This window comes from Pituophis catenifer, unplaced genomic scaffold (assembly GCF_029215685.1).
Source record: "Pituophis catenifer annectens isolate HBS135680 unplaced genomic scaffold, rPitCat1.0.hap2 SCAF_2, whole genome shotgun sequence".
Classification (NCBI taxonomy): Eukaryota; Metazoa; Chordata; class Lepidosauria; order Squamata; family Colubridae; genus Pituophis; species Pituophis catenifer.
In genome coordinates this window covers 159,943,063-159,970,807 of record NW_027256882.1, presented here as the reverse complement: position 1 = coordinate 159,970,807, position 27,745 = coordinate 159,943,063, and the positions used below count along the sequence as shown (strand labels likewise).

At 42.0% G+C, this 27,745-nt stretch overlaps 1 protein-coding gene across 1 annotated transcript in view; it reads right to left on the bottom strand.

Annotated features, from left to right (window-relative positions):
• The window catches only part of SLC11A2 (solute carrier family 11 member 2), a 64,328-nt gene that overhangs the window by 10,450 nt on the left and 26,133 nt on the right, over positions 1-27,745 (bottom strand). Inside the window, exons 6-15 of the mRNA XM_070934919.1 lie at positions 24,784-24,890; positions 18,243-18,313; positions 16,398-16,465; positions 15,978-16,133; positions 14,748-14,906; positions 11,250-11,336; positions 10,482-10,601; positions 7,958-8,107; positions 5,036-5,109; positions 2,602-2,755 (exon numbers count right to left, since the gene is read on the bottom strand). Coding sequence (XP_070791020.1) covers positions 2,602-2,755; positions 5,036-5,109; positions 7,958-8,107; positions 10,482-10,601; positions 11,250-11,336; positions 14,748-14,906; positions 15,978-16,133; positions 16,398-16,465; positions 18,243-18,313; positions 24,784-24,890 — 1,146 coding nt within the window. The remainder of the gene's footprint in view (positions 1-2,601; positions 2,756-5,035; positions 5,110-7,957; positions 8,108-10,481; positions 10,602-11,249; positions 11,337-14,747; positions 14,907-15,977; positions 16,134-16,397; positions 16,466-18,242; positions 18,314-24,783; positions 24,891-27,745) is intronic.

Here is a 27,745-nt window from a genome sequence, read left to right as displayed (position 1 = left end):
CAAGCATGTGCTTTTGTTGGACACCAGTTGTCTTCATTTCCAAGCTGTGAGCCTTCTGGAAGGTCACATGGTTGGCCCAAGTAAAACAAATAGTAGGCTAAATGGAAGCTCTGCTTTGACCTTGCAAGGTAGTTCTTCTGTTCTCAAAAGACTTCTACTCTATTACTGGTAGTCCTTGATTAACAATGGTAATCGGGATAGAAGCTCCAGCACCAAGCAGTGTGGTCATTAAGCATGATGTCATGTGACCACACCACTTAGCAATGGAGGTTCCAGCAGTCCCAGCTGCCATTGTTAAGCAAGGATCCCACATCACCATGATTTCCAATTTCCTGTTGGCTTCCCCATTGACTTTGCTTGTGGGAAGCTGTCAAGAAAGGGCACATGATTGCAAGACGTTGCAATGTTATAACTGCAGGCTGGTCATTGAGTACCCAAACTGTGATTACGTGACCAGACAATATTAACTACGTGACATTCCTCAACTGTAATAGCCTGTAACAAATAATGTTTACCTTTTGTTCATGGTTCCACTGGATTTCCTTGAGTTTCTAAGCTGACAATTACAACCAAGTTGTTTCTTTGATCCTTATTTTGTTTGTTATGGGTAGATACCACCAGGAGTGAGAAATATGGAGGGGGAGGGGCAAGCAAGAGAGGTTGGAAAGAGTCTTCCTTCACGATTCCAGCTTGTGTGATAAACCCATAAATTTCAGTTGATGCTAGTGAGAACTGGCTCTAAATTGTACGGCCCTTCCCTCTCTCTACAAAGCCACATCCTGGCTGTTTGTTCTGAAACAGTTGGCAAGGTGAATGCCTGGAATGAGGTTTAAACGTTGTTCAAACAAGGCCATTGCATTATTTCTAAAAGGAACAATGTTTCTAACACAGCCGTTATTTTCTAGAAGTACACGTGCTGCCTTGCCTTCTCGTACTCTGCACAATTCTAGCTTATTTCCTCTAGAGAATATATGTTTGTGAAAAGAGCAACAGGTAGAAAGGTAATTAATTGTAAACTGATATAACTAAAGAAAATGTGACCAGATTTTTATTGGAGTGTCACAGAAAACCAGCATTTTCCTAGTGCAGAGTTTCTGCGTTGGCGGCCTGAAACCGGGGGGGGGGGAGGAGGGCAGCGAGAGTGGGGTTACAAGAGCTCGCAACACTTGCAGCAGTGCTTTTGTGAGTGGGCTGCGACCACCTGTGACGATGCTCACACGAGTGGGCCCGTGTGTGGCCCAGTGTCAATTAGGCCGCAGCCCTGTACTGGGCCGTGGCCCTCAGGTTGAGGCCCCTGCCCTAGTGCATTATTTGAACATTGGTATCAGTGGTGGGTTGCCCCTGGTTCAAACCGGTTCAGAAGAACCGGTAGTAAAACTGGCGGAAGGCTCCGCCCACTGACTCGGACGTCATCATAATAGGTGATCTGTGCATGCGCGGGCGCAATGCGAACTGATAGTAAAGGTAAGTAGAACCCACCCTTGATTGCTATCCTTTAGAAGGGTTGGATGCAATACCTATCAATGCCAACAGTCTCTGACAAAGAACTTTAAAAGAATGGACAACCAAATGGAAAATGTAATTAACTTTACATAAAGTGTAGTGATATACATTCAGATAACTGCCCAGTGTTACCCTGTGATAAGATGGGCCACCAATAAATTTTATATTAAAAAAAAAATCCCGCCTTAATTGCACACAGCCACTGAGGGAACTAAGCTGCCTGTAGCTACTTTGGAGTCACAGTAGATGGGTCAAGGCGACCATTCAACGAACAACAGCTGTTAAATAGAAAACTGATAGCAGAAAAAGACCCAGTGTCCCTTGATTGGTCTATTGAGTCTGCCCTTTAAATGCTTTGTTGTGTTTTGTTTTGTTTTGTTTTGTTTTGTTGTTTCGTATCCTATCCTATCCTATCCTATCCTATCCTATCCTATCCTATCCTATCCTATCCTATCCTATCCTATCCTATCCTATCCTATCCTATCCTATCGAATAACAGACATGCATTTATCCCAAGCGTGTTTAAACTCAGTTACTGATGATGGAGCTGTGGTGGCGCAGTGGTTAGAATGCAGTACTGCAGGCTACTTCTGCTGATGGCTGGCTGGCTGCCAGCAGTTTAGCAGTTTGGCAGTTTGATCCTGGCTGGCTCAAGGTTGACTGAGACTTCCCTCTTTCCGAGGTAGGTACAATGAGGACCCAGATTGTTGGGGACAATATGCTGACTCTGTATACCGCTTAGAGAGGGCTGTAAAGCACTGTGAAGCAGTATATAAGTCTAAGTGCTATTGCTATTGCCCCACTACCTCCGCTGGAAGTTGGTTCCAATCTGGCTGGCCACTGTGAGAAACCAAATGTCATCTTAAAATGGGTCCTGGCTATGACCCGGAATGGCTGGAATCTAAGACAGCAAGTGCTGAAGGAAGAAAATAGGAGTATATGGTAACTGTACCATGAAATGTGACTTAAAAAATAGCCTCCAGTCTGACCACTGCATTTTTTTAAAAAAAACAAACAAACCCTAAAGAGATAACTGCTAAGAGAACATGGAAAATGCCATGTGAGGAAAGCTGAACATGTAAGCCATCACTAACTCACCAGATATGCCACGAAGGCCAAGTAGAGAATGCTGATAATTGAAGCACATACATATAACACTGTTTGTCCTAGGGTAGTCACATAGATCACCACAAAGTACATGTTAATGCTGCAGATGATCACAATGAGAATTCCCCCAGCAATTTTCCAACCCCTAGAAGACAAAAAAAAAAAAAAATTACAAAGAAAAAAATGGATCAGGAATAACTACTTAGGACTAACTGTGGACAAAGACACATTCACAATTTAATTTCCCACTGGATTTCAATTGTCCTGATGTACCCATCTCTCACTTACACACAGCATAGCGGACAAAAATAAAACCTCATTCTTTGAACCATACAATATACTACAATGGCTAAAAACCATTACTTTCCTACTAGCACTTGCAGGTCTTGAAACTTCTTCAAGCATTTCCCCATTTAAAAAATGTAGCCAAATACAACTTTTTTGCTTTGATTTTTTTTCAACAGTTTAGTTATAAACCTTCAATCATTCAGTACATTTCCCCTGACAAACACAACTGTTTAGATTTTGATATATTCGTTTTCTGGTCTTCCAATCCTTGGACACAGATCAAGTCCTCATACATGCTAAACGAATTGCACTGTCAGTTGGGATTTCATCTCCCAGGAATCTTGCACTCATTTTTAGCTAATGTTTGCAAAATAAACAAGCAATAAATAAAACTGCTGAAATCAGTGCTTTGTGGGCTGCAAATGGGATACAGAAGGCTTCATGTGACCTTCAGATTTCCCATTTCTGATTTATTCTGAATAACTTAGAAGTCTATGGATTGAAAGTCTGCAATGGTTACAGTAGGAAATTAATGCAACCTTTGGCAAAAGAATAAGCAACACTGCATAAGAAATGTGAAAATGTTTCTTTCTATATATTAGGCATCAGATAGTTAGGCGTGGATTCAAACTTTTCTTCTGTTACTGAAAGGTATTTTGATCCTCTTAAGACGTTTATATAGCAAATCTAGAAATACTGCATGTCAATTGTCAATATGCAAAAAGTCATAAAACCTATACCCAAGTGCAGATTTGGGGTAATATTTACCCTGAAAAAGAAGCAGCATTTATCTGCAGATATTGTGCTAGTGTATGATCTGCTAGTCTAGGTTCTATCTTTTGAAAAATAATCGCAAATGAATAGATTCTGGTGTTCATGCTGGTTATAATATAAACTCTATTCTGCCATCGGCAGACAGAAAACAGAAAGGAAGTGCATTCTCAATGTGTAATGGGCTGTGAGAATAACTTTATTCTCACAGCCCATTCTCTCTCTCTTTTTTTTTTTTAATTTGATTTATATGCCGCCCTTCTCCGGAGACTCAGGGCGGCTTACAATGTGCTCAGCAATAGCCTTCATCCTTTTTGTATATTTATACAAAGTCAGCTTAACAACTGGGTCCTCAATTTACCTACCTTAGAAAGGATGGAAGGCTGAGTCAACCTTGAGCCTTGGCGAGATTCGAACCTGCAGTAATTGCAGGCAGCTGGTCTTAATAACCAGCTTAATAACAGGGTGCCTTAGACCACTGTACTACCAAGGCTCTTAAGGAATAGAAGGAAGAGCCTCGCTAAAACTATTAAAATATTCAAATTTAGTAGCTGGAACAGAGGAGTTGTGCAATGAGCCAGACCACACACTTACAGTTGATTGGCTGGAGAGAGCTGTCTCCTGATGAGGCAATCTATACTACGATTGGTTACTGTGAGTGTAAAGGGGAGTTTCCTTGTTTCCCGCCTTTTTCCTCTGTGTGCTGTGTGTGCTCTGTAATTTACCTCATGGTGTTCCTGTGTCGTTTTACCTCACAATGCACCTCTTTGCCTGACTATCTTGACTGATGTAAAATATTGATGTGAATTATATTTTTCTACATAAAATGATAAGTTCATGTGAGCTTCTATGACTTCATTTGGACACCTGCTGGGCAATTCCAACAAAAACAATGGTCAGATAAGAGAAATCTAAGTCCAAAGCGGGAATGTAATTTGAGAAAACATCTCAGGCTTGACCGTCCCTAATTCTATTTAGGATAAAGTGCTGGTGGTGGTAGTGGAAGGAGGCACATTCAGAGTTGCAAGATTCTGTTACCGTAGTATTCATGACTTTGGTACCGTGTTTCCCCAAAAATAAGACCCTGTCTTATATTTTTTTGAACCCTGAAATAAGCACTTATTGCCATGCGCTCAAAAGCCCGATTGGGCTTATTATCAGGGGATGTCTTATTTTGGGGGAAACAGGGTATTAAGTCTCGTCTACCTCATGGAGTGGACACAATGTGCTAAAAACATAGGTGGTCATTATGCATAAAGCAGGCCATGCTGTTACATGGTGACAATGACAAAAAGTTAGGAACAGCTAAGCTTAATAAAGTATAATACTTGATACATTCCAGACGTGTGCCTTTCTTCATACTTACAGGCCATTGGCAAAGTCATTCATTACTGGACGCAGACTAGTGAACGTAAGCACTGGGATTAAAGCAAAGGGCAGCTGGAAAGGAAGAAAAAGAAATTATGCTCAGAAAAGCGTCTTTTTGTTATCTGTGTACAAAGAGAAAGCTGGTTTAGTAGTGAACTATTAATGCAAAAAGCTGAAAGCAGTTCCAAAGCTTATTCGCTCCAAGCTTTTTAACTGCTGAAGATTTTTCTGGACTGAACATAGCATCTTCTAAGAACTGAACAGCAGAAGCACTATTGTTCCTTTACACTGAGGCCACCATAAAACTAGATGGCTGAATATAGGCAACCATGGCAATAAGGTTTCATACAGATGGTATTCAAGTGTGGACAATCCATCCTATAGTGAGGACACATTCAGATTTCTTTGCTCTTTCCAAGGTTTCGAAGCTCTTTCCAAGGTTAACACATCAAATCTGACCTTTCTGCCATGCTTTGTTGACCTCAGACAATGGGGAACAAAAGAGGGAAAGAGAAATAATAGCAGAATTGCCCAATTTCCAATTAGGCAGGTAATTCAACATAGCAACTCAGAAAAAGAGGATTGGATCTAATCGTTTTTAAATTACAGAAGAATACATTTTGTTTAATATTAGAAAAAAACATTTAGCGATAAAGGTAGTATAACTCTAATCTGGTAAGTCTAGCACTCCCCAATCAGATAATAAGAGGTCTCTCTTTCTCTCTCTCTCTCCCTCATCCCAAATCTTCAGGAGAATGACTTTAGCTCCAGATTTTGAATATGAATCAGAAGTTCAGTATTGTATGCTTCTACGTCCAAGCAAAGGAGAACATAAAAACAGAGAATGAATAATGAAGTGAGAGTATTAAGTGGCTTCAAAATTACAAGTTGGGAAAGCTTCCTACTGGGAAATAAACAGTTGAGAAAATTGCAAGATAACCGGATTTGCTGTAGTTATGGTTTATTGATTTAGAAAAGGCAGGCTTAAAAAGCAGAAATTCAACTGGAATGATTCATAAGTAAGATCTAGCTTTGATTTGGCACATTAGGCTATTCACAAGCCTTGTTTCACCACAGGACATCCAATCTCTTATGATTAGTGTTGATAATTCCCAAACCGCTGAAAAGACATTTCCACTTGCAGTTAATCTATGCTTAAGAAGAGTCCAAATGTTCTTGATTCATCAAATTTAATTAGTTATTGAGAATTAACTGCATTTTCATTGATTTATTAGTTTCATTTGAATAAAAGTCCTCTTCTTAACAGAAGAACAGCTACAATAGAATGTTCTCATTGTAGCCTGCAGGGCTACAAGCCAGCATAGCCTAATCCTAGCGTTTTTTTGTCTTGCACTTCCCCATACCATTTCTCAGCAATAATCTGCAAGAAGTAGCAGCCTATCCCTGAGGGAAAAACCTTCCTAGTTCACAAAATAATAAAATGATCTCTCTGCTTCACATAATGTAGCCCTGATCTAAACAAAATAAACACAAGATGGATTCTCAGAACTCCCTTCCAGCTATGAGCCCAAGAAAACAGAACCATAGTCCTGGATAAGCTTAGATAAAATTTGTAATGTAATTCTGGAGAGAAAAATCAAGAGCAATAGAAGGCCATGAAAAATATCCCCTTAAAAGAAAATATTTGTAGCTCAGGAATTGAAATAAAGGGTCCTTGGTGCTGTCTGAGCTTGGCTGTTTTCTTGCAGATGTTTCATTACTCAAACTAGCAATGCTATAGTTACCCAAACTATAGCTTGGGTAGTTTCATTACCCAAACTAGCAAACTAGGTAATGCAATGCATTGGGTAATGCAATCAGTTCTAGTTGATCATGTTACCTAGTTTGAGTAATGAAATGTCTGCAAGAAAACAACCAAGCTCAGAGAGCACCAAGACCCCCTCAATATCCCATTGCATGGCATCACAAGACTCTAATCCTTACGTGACAAAAAATAGGATTTTGAGGAGCTTTTCAGTGGAATTGTTTTGGTCAGCCATTCATTTTAAGTAAGGTTTTTTGTTGCTGTTTCTAATATCACACTGAATGTACTTATTCACTCATTCCTTGTTTCCCTGCAGGAAAAAAATGAGGCTAGTATTGTTAGACTGTCTCAATATGTTTACATTTACTTGCCAAACATCTTGCACTGGATTGACAGTATAGGTAGTCCTCAATTTACAACAGTTCATTTAGTGACTGTTCAAAGTTACGTCACTGAAAAAAATCACTTATGAGAATTTTTCATACTTATGACTGTTACAGCATCCCCATGGTCACATGATCAAAATTCCAATATTGGCAACTGATTCATATTTATGACCGTTGCAGTGTCCCGGGGTCATATGATCACCTTTTACGACCTTTTGACAAGCAAGATCAATGGGCAAACCAGTTTCACTTAACAACCGTGTTACTAGTTTACCAACTGCAGTGATTCACTTAACAACTGTGGCAAAAAAGTCATACAATGGGGCAAAACTCGCTTAACAAATGTTTCACTTAACAACAGAAATTTGGGGCTGAATTATAGTCATACATTGGGGACTACCTGTAGTAGTTATCCTTTTTTATTTATATCATTTTTGAACATGATATTAGATGTAGACTCTCCCTTGCTGCCCAGATGAAACCTCTACTGTTGTTTTTCTGAGGAGAAGAACCATGCTTAATTAGATGTCTAATTAAGACATCCATTAGATGGAGATTCTTGGTCATCCATGTCATGGTTGTCCCAAAGGTGCTTTTTCAAGAGGCAACTGGACTTTCTGGTTTTTATTTGAAGACGCTTCGCTTCTCATCTGAAGAGCTGAAGAAGCTTCTTGGATGAGAAGCGAAATGTCCAAAGAAAAACCAGAAAGTCCAGTTGCCTCTTGAGAAAAAAAGGCACCTTTGGGACACGCCTAATTAGAGTCTCTACCTGTAAACTCATGAGGACATTGAGGAAGTCATTCATGCCAGTCAAGTGTTCCACATCTTTGAAAATGGCAACCAGAAGAGTTGGCGTGATGGCAATGGAACGGGTTAGAACCACACGAGCAAACCGCGACCACTTTAGATTGAGGAATCCCTGAAAACAAGGAAGAGATCAGAATCATTCAATCAGATACAAGTGTACTGAAATACTGAAGAAAAATAGTATCTTTCTTGGATAAAAAAACATGTCTGACTATAACTTTCACAAACTCTTTTATTTTCTGCAGTCAAAGTACTTTTGCAGCTATTGACCAGACCAGAGTAAAATAGCAGAATTAAATTTATAAACTAACATTGAGGTAAAATAGAATCGGAGTAAGACAAATAAAGTTAAATAAAATATATATTCAAATCAATCTGTTCTTGATAAAGTCCAGACAGGCCTTATTTTGCTTAAAGCAGCTATTTGCGGTTGTCAAATGAATTGGTTTGAGAGCACAAAACATATTGGCGTCCAATACTTCAGAGCGCTCTGCAGTTGCTGGGCAATCTTAGGAAAAGATGCAGCTGCCACATTTGCATTTTTTCAGGAATCAAATCTAAAGTGCAGCTTATTCTAAACAATTTTGGCTTAGATAATATGGCCCGAAACAAATGAGAGGTAGGGATATGCAAAATTCTCCAACCCAGGAATTGAACGTTCTGAAGAACTTTGGAATGTCTTCTTCCAGTTTATGCTCACTCTCCCTGTCAACTCACAAAGCATCCCTGGCCTGGTCTCGAACCCTGACACTCCCGCTGGTTCATTTCTTCCAGGAGGCAGTTTGATAGTGTCCAGAAGTAAATTTTCTAAACTAAAAGTAATTGGATCTGGTCCTAAAACCCATTCTGTTTCATCCAAAACTCTTCCACTACTGAGGACTTCCTTCTGGAAACCCTCAAACCAACCCAGGAAACCGGGAAGGGGTTCAGGAGGGAAAAGAGGATTATGTTAGAGTTCTCCAAAATGTTCTATTTCCAGATTGATAATTTTTGCAGTTCTCTAATGAGACTCATGATTCATCAGCAAACAGCAAGCTGGGGGCAAATAAAGTTACTGCAGCAAGTTTTCACAGTAATAAATTGAGGGAATCAACCCTATGTTCTGTCCAATGGTAAATGTAACCAGATCCCTTTATACAGTAGATATTGCCTAATCCTAACCTACTTTGAGGGGGGGTGTTTATGAAGAATGGAAAACTGCCCTTAAATAATACTAAATACTTTCAATTTATTGGACATTACATCAAAGCCAGATGATGTACTTGACCACTTATCAGTGGTTTAACCAAGGCATACGGAAATTTAGCTGTGTGTGATTGTTTTAACCTAACAAAAATAGAAATACAGGGTTGTAGGAAATGGTCTTTTTTTACTCAGGCCTTTGGTCCATCTGATCCAGGCTGTCGGCATTAGCAAATAGCAGCTTTCGGGGATTTTAGTGGGTCTTATCTGCCTTTGCTGTTGATCAGACCTACACACAAAACCATTCTTCCACTAAGTCTGGACCCTCCTCATTTGTAAGTTACCCACTTTATTCTAATTTAATTATGGATATTCTTTGCAAATGTAATTCCAAATTAATGAATTTAATTACAAAAACTAAAGTAGGTAGTTTGTTTTGGATTGACAATTGTTAGTCGGGCACATGTCATCACAAGAGAAGCAGGCACTGGAAATGGTAGGTTGAAGACTTTGGTAACCCTATGAACAATTGAGCTTATACAAAGGCAAAGAGATTTGATTATTGGCAGCCTAACTGGTATCATAAGGAAAACACTTGAATTGCATTTCGTCCACAGGTTAATATAAAGAGAGCATTTTACATAGCATGGTATCCTTTAATTGCCTGAAAGGATATCCCTTAGGTAACCCCATATCCCAGATATAGGGCTGGATAGCACTTTGGATTCCATTTCCAAAGGCTCCAAAGGTTCTTTTGAGTGCTTGGGAACATGAAGGTGGCATCAGTCGACAGTCCTTTAAAGCAGCTGTATCTTCTCCTAGTTTTGCACAATTAGCTTTTGACAGATGCTACCTCCACAGTCTGACACACATTGAAGCCCCTTTTAGAAATCAAATCCTAAACTCTGCGACTCTAACAGATATGCTCCCAATCCTTCTGAAGTCGCTCATCTCTATTTCCTAGCTTCAGTTTAACAACAATAGTTTTCAGTATCACTTGGTAGCTGTATATAAAAATCTATTTACAAAACAAGACACCACAATAGTCATGCAGGGACAAATACATTGCTTAAGGATCATATGAACTGCCCAGCTGAAAGGGGAAAATGTCAGCATATAATTTTTCTCACAAAGAAAGTGTCCATTCCACCTGGTTCCCAGATTCCTAGCTGTGGCATCTGAAAACTGAGCCACTTGGACAACATTCTTAGATTCCTATCGCTTTAATTTGCAGAGCCTATAGAGATATGGATTGGGAAGACAAGTCAAATGTAAATCCACAACATTTTAAAAGATTAAAATACCTCCATAACAAACTGTCCAGAGTAAGTTCCTGTCATTGTTGAACTCTGTCCTGCAGCAAGGATGCCAATAGCCCAGATGTAGAGAGCAGCAGGGCCAAAGTAACAACCGAGAATTACTCCCTAAAACACAAAAAATGAAGCTGTAAACCTTAGATTAAGCTTTCTACCTGTCAGCAGTCTAATGCAAAGTGACATTTTACAAAATCACTGTTTGGATTAGCAAGGGCCAATTTACTCAGAGAGACTTGAATCTGAATCCTATAGTTACTGTGCACATGCTTATTTTCCAAAAATATCACTGTGGCCAAGAAAACTACTTTGCTCATAAACCTATCCCAGGTAATTACATTGTTCCTCTGGATGGAAAAACCTAACAATACAGTATGGCCTTTTGCAGAATATGAGCAATGGTAGGGAGAGAAAGCTCACAAGTGCCTTATGCTGAAAAATATTTTCTTGATCTTGAGAGAGATATCTGGAAAGCAAATAACTACCAATATGCTAATTTTGGTACTGAAGCATCTGGAGCTACTTTGTTTTGTAGATGTTTGTCTCCTAATAGAACTTCGATTGCTTTGGTATTTTGAGTGCTAAAGAAGGCAGAACTGCAAGAGCTTGTGATCTTTTCACGGATCTGTTTCATCTTTCCACTTAGTCTGTTTTAGAAGCTTTAGAAATACCTTTAGGATATTCAAAGGCTAATTCGGAGATTCAAGACTATGGATCTTTAACTCTTGCTAATTTGAACATGTAAAGCTTTTTACTCACCCCTTTGTAGATATCCACATCCAGGGTGCTATTATCTGATTGAAATATCACAGCTTGGGCAAAGCTTTTATTTGCACAGATGTCATGCTGTAAATATACAAGTAGACATTTTGTTTTACAACTAAAAGACCCATGTGGCACAAAACAGTTTTTTAAAAGAATAACAACCAAGAAGAATTCTGGTTTACATTGACCTTTTCCTCCTGTAATGAGGAGGAGGACGAGGAGGAGGGAATGCTGGCATTCAAGAAAACTTGAAACACACAAGAAGCTGCCCTTCCAGTATAGCCTCAAGCTCTTTTGTCCATTCACTGGTCTTGAAAGACCAGCCCAAATAAAAAGGGAGTATGACAGGTGCTACCTTCCAAGAGAGGGGAAAGGAGAGGCAAAGAGCGTTTGACATTACTTCTTTCCATCACAAATTTTATTGCTTTTTATTTATTGTAAAGCATCCTGTCTTGGTTACATGGAGCTGATAATCCTACTGGGGGTTCTATTCTATTATCCTTGGTACTTGCTGTAGTGGTTTAAGTCTCCCTTCTAAAAGCAGGGGAAGAGAAGCTGAGGTTCACATACAAATTCCGCAATCACACAGAAACCTAACAGTGTATGCACAATTCCTCCTTCTCTTTTAAACCAGAAGCGTGAACAAGATGAAGAAGGAAACAGGATACAGGTGGTGGGAAGAAAAGGTATAACAACATTGGCAAGAGAAGCAAAATGGAGGAACAAAGCTGGATGGAAGGAAGGGAAGCAGTAACTAAGCAGGAAAGGAAAGAAGCATGTAAGAAATTAGAAAGTACATTAACCCATATGATTTGGTCATGTCCATTTTTGGTTGTTGTTGTTTTTTTTAAAAAAACAGCATACATATATAGAAGTGGCTGTATGGGGGAATCTTTTCAAATTAAAGATCAATGACATTTTGTATTATATTCCAACATTAGGGAACCTGAACATTTTTGAAGAATATTGCTTATATTGGGCATGGGAAATAGCTAACGGAATTGTATTGAGAAATTGGATATCAAACACTGAATTTAAGAAATATGTAAATCATCTTTGAAAAGGTTATTTCTACTAATTTTTTCTACTAATCAAAAAATGATAATAGTATGTTTCCCCTTGGCATAAACACTATTATATTTTACAAAAATAGATAATTTCATGGCTAATTTTATATATTACGAACAGATTAAATGAATTGGGGATAATTAGTTATACCAGTTTGCTATGTTATTTTTTTCTGTTTATTTTATTTTATTTTTTTCTTTTCTTGTTTTGATTTTGCAATTTCTGAATGGTAGGCCCCTCAGGTTAGGGTTGGACCAGAGTTGCTGTCACTAAGCAATGTGGTCTTGAAGCATGATGTCATGTTATCTAGATCCGTTCCAGTCAGGTTTCAGGTCTGGGCACAGCATGGAAACGGCATTGGTCGCGTTGGTTGATGATCTCTGGAGGGCTCGGGACAGGGGTTGCTCCTCTGTTCTGGTCCTGTTAGATCTCTCAGCGGCTTTTGATACCATCGACCATGGTATCATGCTGCACCGGCTGGAAGAGTTGGGGGTGGGAGGCACCGTGTTGCGGTGGTTCTCCTCCTTTCTCTCCGACCGGTCGCAGTTTGTGTTGGCAGGGGGGCAGAGGTCAACCTCGAGGCCTCTTATCTGTGGAGTGCCGCAGGGATCGGTCCTCTCGCCCCTTCTGTTCAACATTTATGTAAAGCCGCTGGGCGAGATCATCCGTGGCTTTGGGGTGAGATACCACCTGTACGCTGATGACACCCAGCTGTACATCTCCACCCCAGGCCACCCCAATGATGCCCTTGAAGTGATGTCCCAGTGCCTGGAGGCTGTGCGGATCTGGATGGGGAGGAACAGGCTCAGGCTCAACCCTTCCAAGACTGAGTGGCTGTGGCTCCCGGCATCCCGATATAGTCAGTTGACTCCATCACTGACTATTGGGGGAGAGTCTTTGGCCCCCACAGAAGGGTCTCGCAATCTGGGAGTCCTCCTGGATAGGCAGCTGTCCTTGGAGGAACATCTGACAGCTATAACCAGGGGGACCTTTTGTCAGGTTCGCCTAATTCGCCAGTTGCGGCCCTTTCTTGATCGGGATTCCCTGTGCACAGTCACTCATGCCCTCGTCACCTCTCGCCTTGACTACTGCAACGCTCTCTACATGGGGCTCCCCTTGAAGAGCACCCGGAGGCTCCAACTGGTCCAGAATGCAGCAGCGCGGGTAGTGATGGGAGCAGCATGGCGCTCCCATGTAACACTGCTCCTGCGCGAGCTGCACTGGCTCCCAGTGGTCTTCCGAGTGCGCTTCAAGGTGCTGGTTATCACCTTTAAAGCGCTCCATGGCATCGGGCCTAGCTATCTTCGAGACCGCCTGCTGCTACCAACGACCTCCCATCGTCCCGTGCGCTCCCACAGAGAGGGCCTCCTCAGGGTGCCATCAGCCAATCAATGCAGGCTGGTGACCCCCAGGGGGAGGGCTTTCTCTGTGGGGGCACCTACCCTCTGGAATCAGTTGCCCCCAGAGATAAGGAGAATCCAAGACCTCAGTGCCTTCCGCCGTGCCCTTAAAACCCACTTTTTCCAGCAAGCCGGGCTGGCTTAAGAAGAAATTTTAAATGTTTTAATTGGTTTGTATTTTTAATTTTGGGCCAAATTTATATATATTTTAATTGTTTTTAATATTTGTATTCCATGTTTTTTAATGTTGGCTGTACACCGCCCTGAGTCCTCAGGGAGAAGGGCGGTATATAAATTTAAAATAAAATAAAATAAATTAAAAAAATGTGACTGCATTGCTTAATGATAACAGTCCCAGAAATCCTGCTTGCCATCATTAAGCAAGGACATCACATGACTGCAATTTCCAACTTCTTGTTGGTTTCCCCATTGATTTTGCATGTGGGAAGCCAGCAGGGAACGCCAGAAATTATGATTACATGATCATGGAACATGGTGAAGGCCAGAAACCATTTTATGTCCTTCTCGTTCAGTGTCGTTGCAAGTTTGAATGGTCACTGAACACATGGTCATAACCTGAGGACCACCTGTATTACTGTTTTATTTTTATTTTTTATTGTTTTTTTCTGTATTGCTGTTTTAAAAATTGCAACAAAAAAATTAAGGATTTTTTTTAAGTACTGTGTTTCCCCGAAAATAAGACCCTGTCTTATATTTTTTTGAACCCCGAAATAAGTGCTTGGCCTTATTTTCGGGGAGGTCTTATTATTTTGGGCGCGTGGAACAAGATGTGACTCCTCTTGCCGTCTTACCTGATTTCCAGCTCTGCGTTTAAATATTTTCGAGGAGGGCTTATTTTCTGAGGGAGGCTTATTTTAGCGCATGTGCTCAAAAGCCCGATTGGGCTTATTATCAGGGGATGTCTTATTTTGGGGGAAACAGGGTATTTAAAATAATCCTTGCACTATAAAGGAGCATTTATTGCTTACTAATATAACATGAAGGAAGTAAAGAAAACACTCACCACTTCTTGGTTTGTCTTTTTATAAAAAGCTTCGGCAAAGACTGAGACAACAAAGACGTTGATGATGAAGGAGACAAAGAGGGCAATGCAGGATTCAATGAAGAAATACTTGTTGGCCTCACTAACTTCCTTCTTTTTGGCCCGATTCACCTGTCGAGACTTAAACAGAAAAATTCGATTCACACAGCCAGCAAAATGCAGCTTCATTGAAGTAAAGCCTTCTCTCTTCTCTCTTCAGCTGCCCTCATTTATTAGATGTTTTTTTACCCTGCCTTTGTTATTTTACAAATAACTCAAGGTGGCAAACATACCTAATAATCAGTGGTGAAATCTAAATTTGTTACTACCGGTTCTGTGGGCGTGGCTTGAGGGGGGGTGTAATGTGACTGGGTGGGTGTGGCCAATTTTTTTTTACTTTTAAAACCATTTTTTACATGTAAAACCATGTAAAAAAATGCTTTCAAAAGGCTCTGACGATCCAAGCTGAGTTGCCTGATCGGCAGGCAACTCAGCTGGGATCGTCAGAGCTTGGCTCGTCAGAGGCATTTAAAAGAAAAAAAGCCTCTGATGATTGCGCGGCTCAGCTGGGCATGAGGGGCAGGGGCAGGGATTTTTGCTATCGGTTCTCTGAACTGCCCGCCGCCATCGCTACCTACTCGCCTGAGCCGATCCAAACTGGGAGCATTTCACTCCTGCTAATACTCCTCCCTCCTATTTTTCCCATTAGCCCGAAGTTACCTTCCTGGTTTTCATGCCTAAGGCAAGCCTATAACTCCTGGTCTCTAGGCGAGCACCTTCACCACTACACCAAACCGGCTCTCACTTTAGAAACAAACCTAAATTAACAATGCTTGTGGAACCTCTGCCATACAGGGAGTATTTTTAAGAAGACCAGGAGTTTCTCTTTGCTAATTTAGTGCTCTTCATGGGCCAGAGATCCTGAAGGAAAACTTGCTCATGGAATTTCTAACTGTGGTGAAAGCACAGCCTTTGTCCATGAAGAAACAAGGGCATGCATGTTGAATGTGATTTCACTGCAGCAGGATTAGGGAACTATGGCCCTTTTATGACTTGTGGACTTCAACTCCCAGAATCCCCGAGTTGGCTCAGGAATTCTGGGAGTTGAAGTCCACAATTCATAAAGGGGCCATAGTTCCCCATCTCTGTACTATGCCATTGAAGAAAGAAGACACGGGTGCGAATAGCTTCCATGAGGAAACTCACACTTACCTTGACCAAAGCAGAATGCAGATACATGTTGTGAGGCATGATGACAGCGCCTACAATCCCAACAGCTTGCTCTAGCTGGGCAGGCCCACAGCCTTCACAATAAGGCATAAACATCCCTTTCAGCAGCTGTCCCTGGTCTGGTTTTACAGTTATATACTACAGAAGACACATGAGAAGGCATACAAGCAACAAGAAAAGACGTTGGTATTAGCAGTGTCCTTGGCAAATCTCAGAGTCTCATTCTTAAAAAAAAAACAAAAACCCACAAATATAGAAGTACAAAGTTTTTCCCTACAAGATATTTTGTTTTTGAATATTTTGTTTTGAATATTTTGCCCAAAAGACAGGAAAAGGTTTATGAGAGATTCAAAAGTTTGTACTGTTCATTTTAAAGATCTATATATACAAATGCAATGTTACCTCATATCCAAACGTGACAGCCATGATAGTAATGAGGAAGGCAAACAATGCTTCCAGTTTCCTCAAACCTAAAAGAGACACACAACCACTATTAATAGGAAAATTAGTATTAGCTAATAAATATAATTAAGATTGTTTTTACCCAGATTGAAAAATATGCTCAGTTCACTGAATGGAATACATACCGGTACATACATATAATGCAGCTATTATATTATAACTAGATCAGCAGTTAAAATGCATCCAATTCAGCACCATTGTATCCTGTTCTCGTTCTCTCTCTCTCTTGTTCTCTCTCGTTCTCTCTCTCCCTCCCTCCAAATCAGAAGCTGAGCTACTGAGGGGAATGGAAGAAAAAAATAAACACACATCTATGAAGCAGAGGCACAGAAAGGACAAAAAAGTCACCTCCTTTATCATAGGAGAGAAAACTCCAGATGAGTGGAAGATATTCCCACAAGGTATGAGGTGGCACAGAAAGAAAACTGTATGACTCATTGAAAAGAGGTGCCAGAATCTTGCAACATTCACAAGCCATCTGCTGTGCTCCTGTTAATGAACTCACTAGCTTAGATAGACTGTGAGCAAAGGGACAAAGCTAATCCTATGCATATTTAGTCAGGAGAAAAAAAAAAGCTGAAATCAAAAACCTACCTTTCCAGATCAATAATGTAAAGGTTTACAAAAAGCAATATATCTAAGTGTATGTCAATCACGGTGTTATTTTTCTGTTACCACTGGATACATTTAGAATTCTGGGAACATGATGTGGCACTATGGCTACTGCTGGGGAGGTGAGGGGTGAATTCATATTCAAAAAAGTAGATAAAGTTATGAAGCCCAAATATCATAAAGGTAAATTGAGGCTTATAGACACTGCACTGAGGAGCTTAACATTACTGAAAGCTGGTGGGCTAGGTCAAACATGCCACTGGGTGCACAAATGTACATGCACAACCCCTGCTCAAAGACTGATATGAGGAGCAGAGAATAGCTATCTTCCTGCCATAAAGATTTAATGAAGCCAAAGTTTTCCTCAAAAGGTGCACTGTGACATTATGTTGCAAGTTCTGTCCTTTGTGTACATAAATGCAATGTCACCTACAAAGCAGCAAAGTTTATGTCATAATGCTGCAATTCGCATGCCACCATTTCCATCACCATCCAGCCTTGCCAACCCTACCCAGTTCCTATCATTCACTCCCCTCTCCTCATCACTTCCGTTTCTTCTATCAACAGGGCCTCTCATGCCTTGGGTCTGCTTCTATCCTGGCTCGGCTGCTGAGGAATTCTGGGAGTTGAAGTCCAGGAGACTTAAAGTTGCCAAATTTGAAGATTCCTACTTTACAGGAATCTACTATAATCAATGGTACAATTCCCATAAAGAGCCTGCGATCCTTCCTAAATAGAAGAACTGCAGATTTAGCAGCTGTTCTAAGATGGCGCAGGAATAAGACATAAAATTCTCTCACTGCAGTTGCCAGAGAGCTGCTGATGCAGGCAAGGCCTGAGGGGCTCTAAGTTAAGTCATTTCAGCAAGATGGCAGCAGCACTGGGGGAAAGTGGGATTGGAGAAAATCCTAAGATTCTCCCATAATACCTCTGGGGTATGTATTTGGGTTTGCATGGGAAAGAGAGGGAGAAAGCACATATAATTGTCTTCTCTGCATGGCAAGTCATTTTTGAAAGGAATCAAGTTAAAACCTTTCCAGATTTGTGCACAAAGTGAAATCTCTGGAGCGTGGCAAGCAGAGCCCTTCCCAAACATCAAAATGCCTTAGCCTCATCGATCAAGAGATTATTTAAGAGCCAAAATAAATTTACTTCAATAAGAAAAACGCTTACCATACTTATCCAGGAAGAGAAACACAAAGGTATCAGCTATTGTTATAAGCACTCCGCCCCACAAAGGGATTCTGTGGAAAGACAAAACAGAACAGAAAGCCTCCTTAACCAGGAAACAAATGGGCAGGTTACTAGAAATTTATAGAGTGAAACATTGCCCATTTCTAGCAATCCGTGCAGAAAATATCATATTTTGTGTAAGCTTGGCTGTTTCCACTGGCTGAAGTATCATTTCAGAAGACCAAATATTGTTTTAGGATGCATAGAGAGCAAGCTGATTCCATTGTTTGTTTCAATACTTCAAAAGGAAGCCATCTACCTGAGCTGCAGCTATCTAATAACTCTCAGCTCTGAAATTGAATTTGTATAAGCTTATTCACAAAAGAATTGAAGCAACTATAGCTAGGTGCACAATGCAGCAGGAGCCCCAACTAAGCTGGCAGTCCCACTTGGAATTCGGAGAACCTTTTGCTTTTGTTAACTGCACAATGACTCCTGGAAGGGCTCCCCATTCAAAAAATGGCTGCTATGAGGAATACAACCTATTGCAAACTGCTGATTTCCCAAGATGTCACCTGACACCCTTCTAGTATCTCACTCCTAGCTGCTTCCTTCCGCTCCTGCTTTTCTTTGTCCCTTTCTTGTGCAATGGACACTCCTCTAAACAAATCACTAAGATGCAGTTACCCATTAAGTTTACTTTTTAAGAAATTTTGGAGAGCAGAGGAACTTGGAAGTTTAAGATGCTACAGGTGCTTTGCAAACAGCAGCTTCTCTTTTTTTTTTAAAAAAATGTAAATACTATGTTTTCCCCAAAATAAGACCCTGTCTTATATTTTTTTGAACCCTGAAATAAGCACTTGGCCTGATTGCCATGCGTTCAAAAGCCCAATTGGGCTTATTATCAGGGGATGTCTTATTTGGGGGGAAACAGGGTATTTTAAATAGATCTAAAAAGTAATATTGGGTAATGAGCATGATGGCTACCAAAAAGGTGTCTGGTGCCATTTGAGAGTACATATATCAAGGGACTATATTGATACAGGTAGTCTTCAACTTACAACCACAATTGAGCCCAAAATTTATGTTGCTAGGTGAGAAATTTGTTAAATGGGTTTTGCCCCATTTTATGACTTTTCTTTGTTAAGTGAATCCAGCTTCTCGATCTAATGAGGGCTGTTTGATTTGTACCGTGAGTGGGAGGGGCAGGTATGGTGGAAGCAGGGGGCCATATCATGTTTCGGGAATGCATACTCGCTATCTCCGAGCAATTGTGCACTCCGGTCCCCAATGCTTCTCTCGTTCCCCAGGTAGCACAGATCCTCAGGGCCTGGGCCATCGGCTGATGTTGTGCAACGCCAGGTCCGTGGTAAATAAGGCCCCCCTCATTTATGACCTTATTCAGGAGGGGGGAGCGGACCTGGCAGGTATTACGGAGACCTGGCTGGGTCTGGAAGGGGGGGTGCCCCTTGTTGAAATGTGCCCACCAGGTTTCCGGGCATTTCATCAGCCAAGGGCCCAGGGTAGGGGCGGGGGGGTGGCGGTTATTATTAAAGAAAGTCTATGTCCGAGGGAGACCACTGTACCTCAAATAGCCAGATGTGAGTCCCTCATTGTGAAGTGGGATCGTGGGGTGCAGATGGGCCTGCTGATTATGTACTTTGCTCCCTGCTGCGTGGCAGTGGCCCTGCCCGAACTGCCTAACGTGATAGCCGGGGTGGCAGCTGATACCCCCAGGTTTATGGTTATGGGGGATTTCAACCTGCCATCTGTCGGTGAAACGTCAATGGCAGCTCGGGAGTTCATGGCTTCCATGACGGCCTTGGACCTGACCCAGTTAGTTCAAGGCCCTACCCACACGGGGGGACACACCCTGGATTTGATTTTTGTCTCTGGTCAGTGGCAGAGTGATCTAGAAATAGGGGATTTAGTCACCAAACCCTTGTCATGGTCTGATCACTCTCTTCTTTGCATGGACTTTTGAACCGCTACACCTCGCCGCAGGGAGACGGAACCGACTAGATGGTTCCTTCCCAGGTGCCTGATGGACCCTGATAGGTTCCTGACGGAGCTTGGGCCATTCCCTGAGGCTCTGGCTCACGGTTCGACTGAAGAACTGGTGGCTGCCTGGGATAGGGCGGCCGCTGGAGCTTTGGACCGCATCGTGCCTTTGTGGCCTCTGACCCGGTGCCGATCCCAATTGGCTCCCTGGTTTTCCGAGGAGCTGAGAGAGATGAAGCACTGGAAAAGACGCCTGGAGAGCGACTGGAGGGCCAGCCGCTCCGAATCTGACCGAACACTGGTGAGGTCTCATATTAAGATCTACCTAGTGGCGATAAGAGCGGCAAAATCTAATTATTTTTCCGCTCTTATCGGGTCTGCAGAGAACCGCCCAGCAGCCGTTTAGGATGACCCACTCCCTCCTTCATCTGGGGGCGAGGGAAGACCCCTTGCAGGGCAGGGCTGAGGATTTTGTGCAATTCCTGCATGACAAAATCACTCAGATTCGGGAAGGCCTGGACTCAGATTGGATAGATTCGGATGGGGTGACGGAGGTGGGTATTGAGAATGTTATCTGGGAGGGGTTTGACCTTGTGACTCCCGAGGACGTGGACAGGATTCTGGGTAGGCTTAGCGCTGCCACATGTTTATTGGACCCGTGTCCCTCCTGGTTGGTGCTGGCCTCCCGGGCGGTTACACGAGGCTGGCTCCAGGGGATTATTAATGCTTCTTTGAGTGAGGGTTTCTTCCCTCCCTCTCTGAAAGAGGCAGTGGTGAAGCCCCTCCTCAAGAAGCCTTCCCTGGACCCGGCTATATTAGTGAACTATCGTCAGTCTCCAACCTTCTCTTTGTTGCGAAGGTTGTTGAGAGTGTGGTGGCGCGACAATTTCCCCGGTACCTGGATGAAGCTGTCTATCTAGATCTGTTCCAGTCGGGCTTCAGCCCGGGGTACAGCATGGAAACGGCGTTGGTCGCATTGGTTGATGATCTCTGGAGGGCTCGGGACAGGGGTTGTTCCTCTGTCCTGGTCCTATTAGACCTCTCAGAGGCTTTTGATACCATTGACCATGGTATCATGCTGCAACAATCGGAGGGGTTGGGAGTGGGGGGCACCGTGTTGCGGTGGTTCTCCTCCTTCCTCTCCGGCCGTACGCAGTTTGTGTTGGCAGGGGGACAGAGGTCGACCTCGAGGCGCCTTGTTTGTGGGGTGCCGCAAGGGTCAATCCTCTCACCCCTTCTGTTCAACATTTATGTGAAGCCGCTGGGTGAGATCATCCGTGGTTTTGGGGTGAAGTTCCACCAGTACGCTGACGACACTCAGCTGTACATCTCCACCCCGGACCATCCCAATGATGCCTTTGACGTGATGTCCCGGTGCCTGGAGGCCGTGTGGATCTGGATGGGGAGAAACAGACTCAGACTCAACCCTTCCAAGACCGAGTGGCTGTGGTTCCCGGCGTCCCGGCATAGTCAGCTGGTTCCATCGCTGACTATTGGGGGAGAGATCTTGGCCCCCTCAGAGAGGGCTCGCAACTTGGGTGTTCTCCTGGATGCACAGCTGTCCTTGGAAGATCATATGACGGTCGTGGCCAGGGGAGCTTTTTATCAGGTTTGCCTGATACGCCAGTTGCGTCCCTTTCTGGACCAGGATGCCCTAAGCACGGTCACTCATGCCCTCGTCACGTCCCGTCTGGACTACTGTAACGCTCTCTACATGGGGCTTTCCTTGAAGAGCACTCGGAGGCTCCAACTGGTCCAGAATGCCGCCGCATGGGTGATTATGGGGGTGGCACGGCGCACCCATGTAACACCTCTCCTGCATGAGCTGCACTGGCTCCCGGTGGTCGTCCGGTTGCGATTCAAGGTGTTGGTCACCACCTTTAAAGCGCTCTATGGCTTAGGACCGGGGTATATACGAGACCGCCTTCTGCCACCGATAGCCTCCCACCGGCCAATACGCTCCCACAGAGAGGGGCTTCTCAGGGTGCCATCGGCCAAACAATGACTGGCAACACCCAGGGGGAGAGCCTTCTCTGTGGGCTGCCCCTAGAGGTTCGTATGATCCCCGACCTGCGTACCTTTCGCCCTGCCCTGAAGACCCTTTTGTTCCAACAAGCCGGGCTGGCCTAATATGAATTTTAAAATGGATGTATATTAGTTTTTAATTTTGTGGCCAATTTTTATATATTCATTTTTAAATTGTTTTTTAAATTTTGTAAATTTATATGTGTTTTAATATGGCTGTACACTGCCCTGAGTTCTTTGGGAGAAGGACGGTATAGAAGTTCAATAAAATCTAAATCTAAATCTAAATCTTCCCCATTGACTTTGCTAGTCAGAAAGTTGCAAAAGGTGATCACATGATCCCAGGATACTGCAGCCATCATAAATATGAACCAGTTGTCAAGCATCTGAAAGTAAATAACTTGGCCATGGGGATAGCAATAGCACTTAGACTTATATACAGCTTCATAGTGCTTTTACAGCCCTCTCTAAGCAGTTTACAGAGTCAGCCTATTGCCCCCAACAATCTGGGTCCTCATTTTACCCACCTTGGAAGGATGGAAGGCTGAGTCAACCTTGAGCCTGGGGAGATTTGAGCTTCCGAACTGCAGCTAGCAGTCAGCTGAAGTAGCCTGCAGTACTGCACTCTAACCACTGCACCACCTTGGCTCGGATGATACAATGGTGACACACAGTTTTTCATAACTGTGAAAAATGGTCATAACTCACTTTTTTCAGTGCCATTGTAACTTCGAACAGTCACTAAACAAACTGTATTGTAAGCCAACCTGTACTACATTAAGTTACATCCTGGTATTATATGTGACCCTCAAAAGTGTTGGTGATTTTCTTCATACCTTTCAGAAGGTGGTGCAATCGTGCATCCAAAGTCTGTCTATGGTCCTCAGCCATGATACAGAACAGAACAGAACAGAGCAGAGCAGAGCAGAGCAGAGCAGAGCAGAGCAGAGCAGAGCAGAGCAGAGCAGAGCAGAACAGAACAGAACAGAATAGAATTTTTATTGGCCAAGTGTGATTGGACACACAAGGAATTTGCGCATCAAGGTTTCAAGCAGCTTTATCAAGATGTATCAAGAGTTGAACACTGGACTTTGCTTGTTCCTTAGACACTGGACTATGGCTTTCTCACTAATCCATTATACAAGTAGTCCTCCACTTACAACAGTTTGTTTATTGACTGTTCGAAGTTACAACCGCACAGAAAAAAGTGACTTAGGCACATTTTTCATGCTTAACAACCGTTATAGCATCCTCCTGGTCCCCTGATCAAATTTCAGATGCTTGGCAACGGACTCATATTTATGACGGTTGCAGTGTCCTGGGAACACATGATCCCCTTTTGCGACCTTCTGACCAGCAAAGTCAATGGGGTAGCGGATTCACATAACCACTGTGTGACCAACTTAACAACTGCAGTGATTCGCTTTACACCTGTGACAAGAAAGGTTGTAAAATGGGGCGAAACTCACTTAATAAGTGTCTCGTTCAGCAACAGAAATTTGGGGCTCAATTATGGTCGTAAGTTGAGGACCACCTGTACCAGAGAGGGGTATACACATACTAGTATTCTGAGGATGCTCTCTTGATCAGGCTAGAGATCCTTGCAATCCAAGGCTCAGTACCACAGAATTACCAACTAAACTGAATCTGAAAGCTTGTAAGCAGGATATGAAAGCAATAACCCTCCCCTGCTGATTTTCCCTACTAGCAACTTGCATTTAAAACATACGTGCTTCTTTTGATTACGGAGTTAATAAAGTATCAAACAGCCTAACTCTTCACGGACTACACTAATTAAAATCAGTGGCTATTAAACAGTGAATTTCATAACTTAAATGCATTTGATCAAAATATCTTTTGATTACTTCAGGTTACCCTGATTCAATGTTAGCAAATGCCTCTTAGGGTTTTTCAGGGGAAAGACACAAGAAAAGGGCAAAGATCTTTAATTAATTGAAATAAATAGAAAAAAAAACAACAACCTGAAGGAACTGGGGCTAGTTTTGCTTAAATGTCACACTTGTTTTTTGTTAGAGGAAAGAACATTTGTCATATAATGAGATTTTGAAAATTTTGAGAGCACGAAATGATTTTAACCGATCGAAACACTGTCTGTAATTGTTTGGAAAGATGATGTTTTTATGTTGTTTTTGTTTAAAAAAATAAAAAAAACTTTTTGCAAAAAAAAAAAGTCACCTGCCTCATTTCAGTCATTGAGAAACTTTTCATATTTGAAAAGTTCATTTTCAAATATGACCTATCTACAGAAATTTTAAAAAGAATCTTGCCATTAAAGTGTGATAATAAGTTTACACACCCTATGACTAATATGTAAATATTATCAGTGTCCAATTGCCAAGGACTGCTTCAGTGATAGAATGCATTGACTGGGGAAAGAATTCCTAGATTTGATATGGAATTTTCTTGCTTGATCGTATCTCTGTGTTTTTTCAACTCATGACTAGCAGGACACTGTTGAAACCACAAAACACTCAGAATGACATAGCTAACTTACTTCCCAACAGACAAGAGGTTAATGGCAATTGCTGAGCCGATGACTTCCTGCATATCTGATCCAATGATAGCCAGCTCCACCATCAGCCACAAGATAAGTCGAGGAACCTACGGTAAGCAAAAACTCAGAAGGTCATGCTTAAAAGTGGAATCTTCTTCACCACACGTCCTCCACCCCCGGGAGTAACCAGGAGCTGCAGTAATTAGTTCCCTTCCAAAAACTCTTTGCAACGGACCCATTCATATCTCTGCCAACAGCAGTCTGCCCCCTCCCTGATAATCCACCGGGTGGCAAGTCACAAAATTGGAAGGAAGAAAAAGAAAGAAAGAAAGAAAGAAAGAAAGAAAGAAAGAAAGAAAGAAAGAAAGAAAGAAAGAAAGAAAGAAAGAAAGAAAGAAAGAAAGAAAGAAAGAAAGAGGAAGGAGGGAGGGAGGGAGGGAGGGAGGGAAGGAAGGAAGGAAGGAAGGAAGGAAGGAAGGAAGGAAGGAAGGAAGGAAGGAAGGGTAAGAGAGTGAAAGATGAGAGAGAGAAAGAGCAAGAGAGAAAAAGAAAGAGAAAAAGAAAGAGAAAAGGAGAGAGAGGGGGAGGGAGGGAGGGAGAAAGAGAAGGAAAAATGGAAAAGGAGAAGGATAAGAACATGGTGAGACTCATTAAGTCTGCCTACTGCTTAATTAATTAAATTGTCTGTGAAAGGAAGCAATATTTGTCCTGAACCTCTTGATAGTTTAGAATCGAAACATTTTGTCCATCCTGAAGTTCCCTCTGTAAGAAGTCAACAGAAAGAGACACGCTCTTCTTTTCAGGGTACAATAGCAGTGATGTGCACTCAATTACACAGATTAGATGACTTGCAAAATATGCTTCAAATCTTAGTTTAATGCTTTGGTTCAATTCTAGCTTACCATCTCCACAATGATTCACACACCCACAGCCTTCAGAAGCCATCCAAAAATTCCTTCCTCCTCCCCCATGGATTGTGCAATGAGAAAGAATCGCCACAAGCTAATTTTGGAAAGCAAACTCCCCTAGCAAAGGGAGGATTAAGCGTCTCCTGACCAGCAACCACCTACACGGATGGTTGTGCCGGGAATTTGGCAACTCAAAAAGATACCCCAAAACTTTATAAACTCACTTCTAAACCAAGAGATAGCTACACAGCAGATGCTGGAGACACACAATTACAGGCCAGGAGTTGCTCTGCTCTGGAAAGAAATGAACATTGAGAAGACTGCAAAAGGCGATTCTGGATTTGGTGGAATGTTTGCTAAGTCTTTTCAATCCTCTCCTGGTATTACCTCCCTACGGTATTTCAGGAGAGGGAAACCTAAGGAGGCCCAGGCTTACGAGAAGTGCCGCCTTTGCAGCTCCCTTCTTATGCCAAAAGTATCGGTCCTCCCAGAAACTGACTCCTCCCATGTAATTCAGAAGTTTCTGATGGGACCTTCATCCTGGCAAGGAGGATCTGCGTTGGAGCAGTTTCCATACAACCTTAGGAAAAGATCATTATTACAATAGGAATTTAACCTGGATATTACCAGAATTAAACATACTACTTACTAAAAAATATTCTAACTCCAGGGAAGGGAAAGGCAAGCAATTGGTTTTGTCCATTTTTAAAGATTTCTATGCTGTTTTCCTTCAGATGTGCCAGATCCAGGATATGTATAATTGCCAAATCATCTACGAACATGTATATGTGTGCACAGACCACCCAAAGATAAAAACAACGGAGCAACCAAACAAGGGATAATTAATACTAAAAGGGAAAAAAAAGAAAAAAGAAACCCTGGGTTTTGTAGATTTCTGCGCCTGTAAGCAACTGTCTTGCCAAAGCAGGCCCAAAAGGAATTTCATACCGAAGAAGATATTCTATAAGCCTGTCTACATCCAGGTTTTTAGGAGATTCATTTATCAGTAATTGAAATAATCATGGGAAGAACATCAAACAAATACTATAGAGGTATTAACTTGAACAGGGAAGACAGAAAGGGAGCATTTACAGACTAATTTGGAAACCAAAGGTTCAGACTCTTAAAATAAAAAAAAATATGCTTTTCCTCAGTGATTAGATTTTCAGAAAACGTCCACTGATTGTATCATTGACCTATTATTAAACAGTCATTTCCCCATTCACAATAAGAGCTATGCAGCTACGCAGAAGAGTGTCCACATGCACAGGGGCAAAAAGACTTTCTGAGGATCTGTGCAATGAATATTTGTACTCCAATCCAGCAAGTCAAGAGCCTCCCCCTTTCAGAACCAGAGTCTTTTGGATCTGGACCACATAAGCACCATATTCACCCATGCAAAATTTGAGTTTCTTCCTCCATTAATTTTCACTGAAGCAGGAAAATCATTTTGTGCATGTAGTCCTTGATTTACAACCGATTGTTCAAAGTAATGACAGACCCTGAAAAAATGATTTACAACCCGAATTTGAAGTTATGACATCCACCTCCCCCAACCCTATTTTGGGTGCTCAACAACCAACCCCGTTTATGGCTGTTTGCTGCACCCCATGGTCATGTGACTGCAATTTATGACATTTTTGGCCAAAAAGCAATGTTTACTTCCGGTAACAATGGGTTCACTTGATAATTCTGATGTTCACTGCTGTGTTTGTTTTACAAATGCTGCATTCACTTTACAATCACTACAAAAAAGGTCATAAAATCAGATATTGTCACATGGTAACCCACTCAATGATTATCATGACTTACGACCGTAATTGCAGGGCTCAAACCTGTGTTTGTGGAATAAAGGCAGACCTGATTGTTGAAAGGGAAAAGCCACCCCATTAACATCACTGAGAGGGAAGACTGCAGGAAAACAATGTGTGGAATCCATGGATTGGGAATCTTCTCTATTTATAAACCCAAATTAGTTTGTTTGTTTTTTCTAAAGCCATCTCTTGTTCTATTCTTTTTTTTTATTTAGACTTCTATACCGCTTCATAGTGCTT